At 34.9% G+C, this 11,680-nt stretch overlaps 1 protein-coding gene across 1 annotated transcript; it reads right to left on the bottom strand.

The window, feature by feature from the left end:
- Positions 1-3,343: 3,343 nt before the first annotated feature.
- On the bottom strand, positions 3,344-10,670 carry LOC143535826 (AUGMIN subunit 3-like). Its single transcript, XM_077029967.1, has 18 exons — positions 10,448-10,670; positions 9,452-9,488; positions 8,586-8,689; positions 7,905-8,100; positions 7,726-7,792; positions 7,514-7,617; positions 7,283-7,367; positions 7,104-7,161; positions 6,879-7,010; positions 6,682-6,751; positions 6,372-6,429; positions 6,230-6,285; positions 5,941-6,093; positions 5,149-5,260; positions 4,939-5,071; positions 4,175-4,250; positions 3,932-4,027; positions 3,344-3,798 (listed from the first exon to the last, which is right to left on the bottom strand). Exons 1-18 carry the CDS (start codon positions 10,621-10,623, stop codon positions 3,667-3,669), a joined length of 1,845 nt encoding a protein of 614 aa, XP_076886082.1. The 5' UTR covers positions 10,624-10,670; the 3' UTR covers positions 3,344-3,666.
- Between the last annotated feature and the right edge of the window lie 1,010 nt (positions 10,671-11,680).

Below are 11,680 nucleotides of genomic sequence, written 5' to 3'. Positions count from 1 at the left end.
GGTTTTGTTTAATTTATTGAGGGATTCAACAAGATCGTTGATGTTTACGGCTTCCCCCTCAGCCGGTTTTTTGCCCCTGGCGTCCCTTCCCAATGGCCGCCTCCTCGGCGGTGAAGACGTTTCCTCCCCCGCAACGTTTAGGTCGAATCCAACCCGGCAATCCGACCCGGCGGAAGTGCTATACGCTCCAGACGAACTAGTTTTAGTCCGTTTCGGCCCTACTTCCGCATCAAAGTCCGGCGCCACCAGCTCAACCCACTTAGAACACCTTCTCAACCTCTCCCACACCTTTACACCGTCCCACGTCTTCACCGTCCCATACCTCCGCATGCACTCCTGCTTCCACTCTTCGACAGTGAAATTATAAACCGCCAAATCGTCACTGCCACTTGGTCTCATACGACCGGCGTTCCTGTTGAACAGATTAGTAAACAAGCCGACAAATTTTCTGATTTCGGTCCACCGACCCGAAATCATATCGGCGTTTCGCTCTGTACTCCCAACGAGCGAATAGAACGTCTCCCTAACCTTTGTCCAAAAGACCTTGCTCTTTTGGTAGTCCTCTGCAAAATGCATAAATAAATTTGTAAGTCATTTAACTTTTTTATTTAACTTTTTTATTAAAAATTATTTTTAAAAACGTTAAAACAATTACCGCAACGCCGATCCTCAGAAATGACTATCCAAGCCCGACACAGGGCTTCCTTCTCATATGATGACCACGGAGTGGTTTTCCGTTTCGTCCTTCCAGTCGAAGCCGAACCCGACCCGTCCGTTGCAACTTGTTTTTTCCGGTGGACGCGTCTTCTTTGTCCCGCAGCTTCACCTTCTGGTTCTTGTGTCTCCGGAACTACAAAGTTAGGAGACGGTTGTATGTTGGATGGTTGAAAGCCGGATGATTGTTGCGACCCCGAATAAAACATCGCTTGGTCCGGTGCCGACCATAAATCGTCGTAACTGTAATCTGAATCTAGGTTTGGGTACCAATTTCCAGCCATGTTTTTAAAAAAAGGTTTGGAAGATGGGGTGATTTTGGGTTTTGGGTGTGGTATGTGATATTGGTATGTGATATTGGTGTTGGTTTGGGTTTGATATAGGTTTAATAGAGAGAAAAAATTGTATGTTATATTGTTGTTGGTTTGTATTTGATATAGGTTATATAGAGAAAAAAAAAAATTTTTTTTAATAAAAAACGAGCCTAACCGGCTCTATTCACGCAACCCAATAACCCTTCACGCCATTCCCAGCCGCTAGCCCATCCGCGCCTGCCTCTTTTTCCGCGCTCGCGCCCCTCTCGCGCCCCTCTCGCGCCTCGGTGGTGTGGTGCTCGCACCCCGGGGCGCGAGCGGAAGGGCTTTCGCGCCCCTTCTCGCGCTCCGCACCCCTCAGCCTTACCTTTATTTGAAAGGGACTTGAGTATGACCTACTTGTTAATTTACACATGTTGCATTGTGTGTATTGTAGTACCAATATTTAAAATTCTACTTTATGGTAAAAGTGATTTGCTCTGTCAAAAATGCAATTTCTAAATAAGGTGAAAATAATAGTATTTTGAAATAATGGTATCAATTCTGTTGATACAAAAGATAGATTTTAGTCAATTGGGGACCATGAATAATGACTTGGGGAGTGAGTAGTAAGCTGTCAAAGAGGGAAATCAACAAAGTACTTCCAAAGAAAACACTATGATCTGTTGATATATATGTTTGACATGATGTAATCTATCACTATCATTCTATTATGTAACTTGTCAATCTTATATAGAAAAAATGTGACTTTGAGATATGTTTAGATACTAGACCATGTGTAGTCGTAAAGCTCCAGATCCAGGGGTTATGAGCCACGTGGCGCCCAGTCAGAGTTATGGTTTTGTACAAATAACAAGTGTAGTCATAAAGCCTCCATAACTTGGAGGGGGCGGTGTTTCCAGAGTTATACACTTGTTTTTTGGTGCCATTCCAGCGTTGTATATAAAACACTTGCAAATTTGACTTCAACATAACGCAGGGGGGGCGGTGTACCCCCGCGTTATGGCTCAAAACGCAGGTGTCAAAGCCACCACTACACATGGTCTTAATAGATTTATTTAAGAGTAATAAGTTTTAATACTAGAATTAAAACATAAAAGTATTTATTAACTATATTGCTTTTGATACTACATTTCTTACTACATGCATGTGTGCTTGTTCTCAAGAGTTTAAAATTTAGGCACTTTGCTTGCAAGATACAAAAGCTTTGTTTAGGTTATCATAAGACATATTTGAGTGAGACAAAGTGAAAAGGGATTGGTGTCTTTTTAGGGGAAAAAACCATTAGAAAATCTAGTGAAATGAGATAACAAACTTAGACAAATATATATGTTAGAAATATGTTTCCTTAAGACACATCTTTTTTAAATACGTTTAATAGGCAAAGTACTTGTAAAAGTTTAACAACCATAATCTGTATACGAGTAAACTTGTATCATATGATCTAATCTACCGTTCGTTTAGACAGTAACAAGTTGAACTAAAATAACAAGTTGAAACTTTATTGATTTGAATACTACCTTTCTTATGTGTGTGCTTTTTCACAAGAGTTAAAAGTTAGGCATTTTGCTTACAAGATACAAAAGTTTTGTCTAGGTTATTGTAAGGGCAGTTTTGAGTGAGACAAGGTGAAAAGGGATTGGTGTCTTTTTAGGGGAAAAAAGGAACAAAAAGGAAAAGAAGATGAAATTTGTGGTGGAGTGTTTCCTTTTATTGGTGGTGCACATGCAAAAGGAGGAACAGACTTGTATTGAAAGATAGGTGTTCATTCAAGAACTTTTCAACATAAGGTTTATTTTTATTTTTATGAAAAGAACACAACTTTTTTTTGTCAAAAATAAACATAAAAACTATATGTTTTTCTAAATAAACAAAATGAACCAAGCATCATGTATCAAGTGACTTGAACAGATTCGCCTACCGAGTATACCGGTAAACATTGCAAGCAAAATACGCTAGCAACATGCATTGAAAAGTTGATAAAAGAAGCCATTGGGTCATCCCTTATATCTCTCATATAAATTGATGATAGATACTAAGGTTAGAACCCTCTACCTCTCACTAGTAAAGTGAGTGTTCTGCCATTAAGTCACATCCAATTTATATATCTAGTTTGTTTTTACATACTCACTTTTGACATGGCACTTTAATATAATTATTCTGCCATTGATTTTTTTTTACTTTTATTAAAAAGTAATTTAATCTCACATTTTTATAGACCTTTTAAGAGTTCAAGTACACCAGAAAACAGTCATTTTCTTGATTTACTTTCGGTAAGAAAAGTTTGACTGGATTTACCGTGTAAGAAGTCAGTGTTCTGTTCAGTGACAAATAAATGATCATAAAAATATACAGTTAGTGATTCAGAAAAAGAAATATAAAACCAAACTGACAAAACTGATATTTATCTTTTCATCCAGCTATATAAAGAAAAATCATAACAATACAATGAGCATTTTACCTGTTCAACCCATAAAACACACTGTAGTTTTTACTTCCAGCATTAACTTTTAATCGCTTTCAGGAACCGTAAAAGCGTAAACTTAACCACACATCAAAGATAAATAATTAAAAAGGCAAACCAAATCATCAACACATGTTGTTAATTAAATCTACACCATACAAACGACGTATATACTTAAGACGCTTGCAAAGCCCGAACTCTTTTGGTTAATTCATTCACTTGATTTCTTAAGTGATCGGGATTGCAGAAGAAATCCACAAAAACTTGTCTTTGAAGTGCCATTTCTTGAGAGTGATGCTTTACAATCTGTCACACAAAGTGTATCAATGTACTAATTTTGATATCATATTAAGACATCAATTATTTATTGTTATTTTTTGCTATAAAAGTATAGAGGAAAAAGGGGTTGGTCGACCCGGCTCGACCAGTGTAAGATTACCTCATTCTTCTTGTTGTGCTCGTGAGTAACTTCTTCGACCACAGCAGACAATTTGGCATTCATCTTTTCCATCTCGTCTAACTCTTTCATTAGAGTCTGAAACAACAAAAAGAAGATAATTTTCTTTTAGTTTAAAAATAACACTGTCCTACATGAAGGGCATTTTTGTAAGCTAAAAGTGGCAAAACAGAATGTCATTTCTATCTAAAAATAAATATGAAAAAGCGTTGATGGACTGCGTACCCGGGGTGTCAAAATTGGCTGTGCAGTGGTAGAGGATGCAAATAATAGCTGTTGTAAACTTTGGATAAGAGTGCACCTGTAAATAATATTTAACCGGAAACATAAGATTATTCTTACTTATAAATGGATCCATTTGGAACCAGACATCCTCCTAAAATGTTTTGTTAAATAATTTAGATTATTGTTCTAATCATACTGAACGTAAATGATGTAAACAAGCCGAGCTGCTCGTGAGCTACTCGAGTTCGGATCGCTAAAAGATCGAATCACTCTAACTGAAACGGGAGCTCGTTTATTAACTCATCCCAAACTCGAATCCAAACTGGAGCTCATTTGATAAACGATAGCCTGAACTTAATATACAGAGCTTGAATAGGCTCGCGAGCCTAAACAATCATATTAATTTAAATAAACATAATATGTTTCATTTAATATACTAATGTTATAATTATATTTCATTTAATATAATAATGTTATAATTAAGTATTATTAATAATTATATATCCGAACTTGAGCTTGAGCATGAAAAAATACCAACGAGCAGAGGTCGAGCTCTCTTAAGTTAGGAGTTAAGCTTGAGGTTGCAAAAAATACCAATGAGTCGAGCTCGATTTTAGATATAAAGCTTAAACGAGTCAAGCTTAAGCCTAAGCGAGCTCGGGCTCAGCTTGGCTCGTCTACACCCCTATTTAATGCATTAACTATAAAGTTCTTAAAAACTAGAGTAAAAGGGGTTTGTGGGTACAACCCATGTGATGACTTACAACTCATTGATGCATCTGTTTCTATCTTCTGGAAGGGCATTATCCAAGTCAGATTGTAGGACCATGAGGTCTGAGTGAAGGCTGGATATCTGCTGCACCAGCCCTGGTGCTGACACATAACCCCCTTGTGCATCTATTCAAAAAATTAAACCTTACTAATAGAAAACACTAATATTAGTTACTAATTAATTACAGTTTTAATTTATTTACTTGAATGGATGCTTAGTAAATCTCTGACACCATGTAGAAATGTATCTCGGTCATCAACAGCTCCTTGTTCTTGTACATCTGATGCTGCTTGAATTAATGCCAGACAACGGCCCTACATAATAGCAAACCAATTAAATGTTAAAACATAATTCTCTCAGATGCAATTAGTACACTGCAAAAGTTTTAGATTTTTTAATAAAGAAATGTTGAAACCGAAATAACACAAACTACCTAACTAACCCAACCCAGTCCAAAACCGTCAGTTTGATTTTAAGTTTTCTCAAAAACCGAATTTCTAGTTCAGTTTTGGTCACTCATCCCGGAAAAAACTGAACTGAACCAAACCCATAAAAACCGAAACATACCCAAATAAACGCTCGTAAACCCAAAAAATTTAGGCCCATAGGTGTATTAATCAATTAATCATTTATTAAATGAAAATTTTAAACCCAAAGTTTAAGCCAAAATGAAAAAACTGAGAAAACTAAAGTCAAAAACCCAAATTTTTCGGTTTTTGATTCAGTTTGAGCTCAAAACTGACCCATGCACACTTGTGATCTCAACTTCCCAAATATGTTTACGAAAAATACATAGTACTTTAATAATGATATAAAATTTTAGAATAAAATTAGTTTAGGAGAGGTTTTATGCATATAAAATACACTTTGAATAACTTTCAACCCTCTTTCTTTTATGTGACGATCAGAATGGTGGTTATGAAATACCACTTGTCCTTATTACTAATTTGACCGGTTATGAAATAAAGCATAATCAGAATGGTGGTGTGCATACCACTCGTCCTTTGGTTGCCGATAGGTAACCTTGGAGTTCTGACTCAATAACTTTGAGTAATGAAAATGCTCCAAGCATTGTCTTCTTTTCAAATTGGCATGCTAATTTCAGCAATTGATGCCTTGCAAGCTGGTTAACTAAATGGCTTATGAACTGTAAAACAAAAAAAATAGAAAAAAACCATCAATTAGTTCACGGTTTGGGGTTTAATCCGAATGATTAGGTTTGTATGTTCATTTTAATTGGAATTCAAATTGTTAGCTTATATTACAAGTATTAAAAGATATACCGTTTTCTGGCGTTGAATATAATATTCTTGTCGCATGACCTTTAAATCGTAATCACCTGATTCAAGATTGATTTACATTCCCATTATAGCTTTAATTACACAAAAAAATCAGCTTTTATAAGCACAATTAAAATATATATACCTTGCAGAATGTATGTGTCTTGTAGCTGAGCCAGCTCCCAACATAAATTAGGAATGGTCTGGAAAATTGAAACGAAAATATATAAAGTTTATGTCAATAATTATCAAAATGGGTTCAGGTTAAAGAACGTAAAATTTCAGTGCAGGCCAAGAAGTCGGGACCTTTTGTCTATTTCTGTTTTTATTAATAACTGATGCGTTAAATATGAATATATGATTATAAACAATATACTATTGCAATAACAATCTGAATGTTTGAATATAACGATTTAGCTAAATTTTATTATTTGAACAATATAAGCAGTGCAAACCTCAGATAACAACTTCTCTTCTTTGTTTTGTAGATTTGAAAGTTCTCCAACCAATTCAACATGTTTTCTCCTAGAGAAACAAATGCAAACCATTAATCAACATGATACATTAAAAGTTTATAACAATGCTATTTTTATAAATGAATATAATTATGGATATATGCTCTGAGAGCATAGACATAATAGTGATTTTTTACCTAAGTGAATGAAGATCAAGGTGAATATGAGCTTCATCTGAATTTACTTGACCTTTAAGTGTTACCAGAATAGCTTGCTGCTTAGCGTTCTCAACTTGCGCTTCTACCCACTGCCTTTCACTGGTTCCAAATCTGCATATTTAACAAATATTGATAGAGAGAATAATACAGAAAAATATCAGGAAGAAACAACAAAAAACAAATATCAAACGGTTACAAGCATACATGGATCGAAGCCTTTGCAATTCTGAAACGCGTTGATGTTGTGATTTTTGTGAGTCGGCTTTATCACAAAACAGCCAACAAAAAAGAATTAAAGCTCTTTAGTTAATAAAAAATAGAGCAAGTTAAACAATAACAAACAGAAGTAAAAGATTAACAAAAAGGGTAAACTTAGTAATCACCTCGCACTAAAGTATTGGAAACGTCATCAAGATTGACCCATGAACATTTAGATTTTCCCTCCTCTGCTACCAAACGGTAAGGACCCTGATTCAAAGTGTCATGTGGTATCATCATTAACATTACCAAAAAACGCACCATTTTGTATTTAACTGGTAAGAAAATCATTACAATGTTCTCCTACATGTCAAGTTAAAAAGGAGTAAAACATAGATAAAAAGGAAGTATCATACCGTGTCTAGTTGCTTTACAAACCATTGATTTAACTCTTTCATGCATGATGAGTCAGCAAGCAAATACTGATGAAAGTCAGAGTATGCCAAATATATGCCATCTTCTGCATATCAGGAAATCAATACCGATTCCAAAATGACTTTCTTATTCAACATATCATAATTCATAACAATATAACTAAAAATGTACTTTATAAAGATTAAATTAGTACCATCTCCTGAATGGAAATGAGCCAACTCTTGTGCTGTAGAAGCAATCCGTCCAAGAACTGCATTCATCTACAAGTACAATGAAACAAGTTTTAGGGCTCATATTTAAGCATTAATCTATATCAACATTACCTTTGCAAAAGCATATTAAGATTAGATATCTATAACTTTGTGAGTGTACCTCCAAGTTTCTTGCAGATAGACTATCATCTATGGTAGTTAGTAATCCATTAACAGTAGATGTTGAAGCAACTCTTGCCCTTTTTCCTTGGATTAAAGTTGAAGCTTGTGTACTGAGCATGTCATACTGAGATTGTAGATGCCCAAGTTGTCTTTGCAGCTCAACAGCTTCTGCTTTAAAGGATAAAGTAGCATCCCTTTGGGAAAAAAAAGAAATCAGAACATCATAATCTTGAAATGCATTATCATTGTTTAGTAATATAACAAAAGAAGTAACAGATATTGTTAGATTTGGTCAAGTTAGCACAAAACAGGTCCAGTTTAAAATGTTTGCTTTGGTAGAAAATGTAGCATCCACAGGTCTATGAGAAAAACAACTTGTTCAACAAAATGTACGTTGTATACGATTAAGAAAGAGACAGAAGTTCAAAAACAAACCTATTCATACTTATGGAAACCTTAAAAGAATGTTCTGTTAACACATTTAGATTGTTCTGATTGAGCCAAAATAAACATTTATCAGTTATGCACTTTAAACTTCAGATCCCATGACACTCTTTACATGCTAGTTTAACATAGTGATATTGAATTACAGAGTCACTTGCAACGAAAAAAGGGCTTTTAGTTCATTCATTGGAGTAAACTTTCACTTGCTAAAGCCAAGTAAAGTAAGTAAAATTACCGTATCTCTTTTAGTCCTTCTTCAGCTCCAAAAACAGCCTCCTGATTGTCTCTCTTTGTTGAAAAAGCTGAAATGCTTTCATAGGCAAAATCTAGGTCTTCCCCCTATCAAAACATATGATAAGAAATAAAATGTAATACTTAGGAAACTACAATGAATTAGGTCTCTTCATTAAATAGAAAACCTTAGAATACCAACTAATTAATTAGCAAATGATGCAACAAATACATGCTTCGCCAGCTTAAAAGCCAATTTATTAATGCTAGCTTAAAATTACAAACCAAAATCTACCACATCCTAGTTTCAAATGCACCAAAAAGCCTTGAATAACTAATTTGGAATTCATGGTCAAATGTGAGTTAAAAATAGAACAAAAAGTATAACATCTTGTCAAATACTGATATATGTGTTGTTTGTCACACTTTCAGTAAGGATGTAAATACTGGGTTACTACAACAAGAAATCAAAACCTTCAACTGCTCACCAAAATCGTTTCGTGTTAAGCAACAAGACATTAACTATCATTGAGCCAGTAATAGTAAACATCATCCAAATTAATTATTCCTGATACTTAACATCATTTCCTCCCCCGTTAAGCATGTACATGAACATTAGAAGTTTACTTTTACGCTTAACATCAAACTGCTGTACTTAATCTGACACAGAAATTCAGCTATTTTCAACTTGAAATTGATAACCACTTTAGCAATAGTTGTGTTTATTCAACTTAACCCTAGTTTCATTTTTCCAGGTAAACCTGCTTCAAACTTAAGACCCTAAAAGTGTCTCTTTAACTATATCAAGTCCTAGAATGGTAATAACATCAAAGACAACCACAAAACATAAGCCTTTTGATTAATGATTACCTCCAAAAGCTTTCCATCTTGTATAAACTGATCATACCTGAATACCAATACAAACTCATTTCAGCATGTGCCATATGATACATGATAAAATATTAGATTCAGATCCTCTAAAGTCTAAGAACAAATCACAAGTTCACATTGCTACATATAGAAACCTTGCCATGCGCCATATCCTACTTGGTATAATATCATATCTCTAAATTCTAAGAACAAACTTTATTGTGTATAATTTCAGTCTTTCAGATGTCCATCATTACCAAACATATCAGATATCACATGTTCACCTTAAAACATAATAAAAATTCACAAATCACAAGATTGCATTGCATTGCTACAAACACATATTTCAGCATGTGCCATATGATACATGACACACTATCAGATCGCTAAATTCTAAGAACAAACTTATTGTGTATATTACTATAGTTTCAGTCTTTCAGACTTCTATCATTACCAAAACATATCCTATGTGGCATGTTTACCTCAAAAGATAATGAAAATTCACAACTTACAAGATCAAAAGGCTACAAACATAACTTTCAGCATGTGCCATATGATACAAGATATAACATCAAATCTCTAAACTCTAAAAACAAAACTTATTGTGTATAATACTATAGTTTCAGTCTTTCAGACGTCTACCATTGCCAAAACACATCCAATATCACATGGTTATCTTAAAACAAAACACAAATTCACAAATCACATTGCTAAAATGACACATATTAAAACACATTACTCATAAGCCGCAAATTAGGGCAAAGTAAGTCTCATAACTGCATCATACAATCTGAAAACATCAATAAGCTAACAAACAACTGTAAATTACACACGCATTACTCACAGCTAACAAACTAGGGCAAAATACGTTCCACAACTGCATCGTTTAAAGCGTTAAGTCTCACAGTATATTATACCTAGCTAATAAACAGCTGTAAACACATGTAATTATGCAATTACAGTCTAGAGAGAGAGAGAGAGAAAGTAAGATATTACTGTGAAAGTTCGGAAGCTGAGAGGACGTTAGACAAACGTAGGCTAGAGCAGAGCCAGTCGAGTATCGGACGAGCGTCTTCGTACTGAAACGGCCATTCGAAGCTGTCTGGATCGAGTGACTCGTGACCTTCGAACCCTAATTCGGTCAATAATGCACAGAGTCTCGCACCGCTCATCTGTATGTTGTTGTTGTTGTTGGTTTAAGTGAATTGAATGGTGAATAGATCGGAGGAGTGGTGTAACGTCGGAATGGTTATTGGTTTGAAAATGTGGTTGACGGTGGGGTTTGGCGCCGCCCGGGTTAATTGACCCGGTTGTTTATGTTGGTTGCGAATTGACCCCTTAACTTCCGAGTATAAAGCACTTTTAATTTCAATTAAACATTACTTTCAATAAAAAGTAAAAACCAAACTTTTGGCTTTCATTCATTATGCCAACACTTTCGTCCGGTTTTAGCCGATTTCAGTAGAGAAAATTACAAACCAGTTCTGACCATTTGGTTTCAATCGATTCCAACAGGGCTTACTGATTCGGGTTTCAGTTTGAAATTTGGACCGGTTCGGCTAACCAATTTTTTTGCCCACCTCATGCCTTTCGTAGTTGCGTCTCCTAAAACTGACATGTGTTTTGAAGTTTACATGTGTCGCCTTATGAAACCGATGACAATATTGAATTGGGAAAATGACTCGCCTCAAGAGAGTTCATTATACCAAGTTGAGTTGTAACCAATCCACCTCACAGATGTAAACGAGACTATTGTGTTTGTTAATACATGCGTGTCATCTTACGAGGATTCAATGAAATAATAGTTAACATTTTATGATCAATGTTTATTTTGATAAACTCAATTATCCAACCATACACATATGTTATAAGTTTATAACAAAATGATAATTTTTGTTGGAAAAAGAAAAGTAATGAGTAAAATTGCATTCCGTTAGGTTAAAATGAGAGGTAAAAAAGGTAATTTATATTGCAATAGGATGATTGTTTTTGTTTCTATTATTATAGTTACTAAAAAAATAAAATAAAACGTTACATTGAACATAAGGATAACTAATTCACAGTTGGTCGTGTGGCAAATTGGGGCGCGTGGCAATGTGTGATTTACAAATGAATGTACTCACTAGTATTTCTTGTTGATCGAATATTTTAAACATGTTTCAGGTGACTAGTTAGAGACAAAGGAATGATGTCTGCGGACTTTCAGCTTAAATATGTGGCTTGTCACCA

The sequence above is a fragment of the Bidens hawaiensis genome, unplaced genomic scaffold, assembly GCF_021521415.1.
Source record: "Bidens hawaiensis isolate Kalapana, Puna unplaced genomic scaffold, B.hawaiensis_p1.1 tig00010636_1, whole genome shotgun sequence".
In the NCBI taxonomy this organism is placed as follows: Eukaryota; Viridiplantae; Streptophyta; class Magnoliopsida; order Asterales; family Asteraceae; genus Bidens; species Bidens hawaiensis.
The sequence above is the reverse complement of the archived record's forward strand: the minus strand, read 5'-3'. Positions and strand labels throughout refer to the sequence as shown.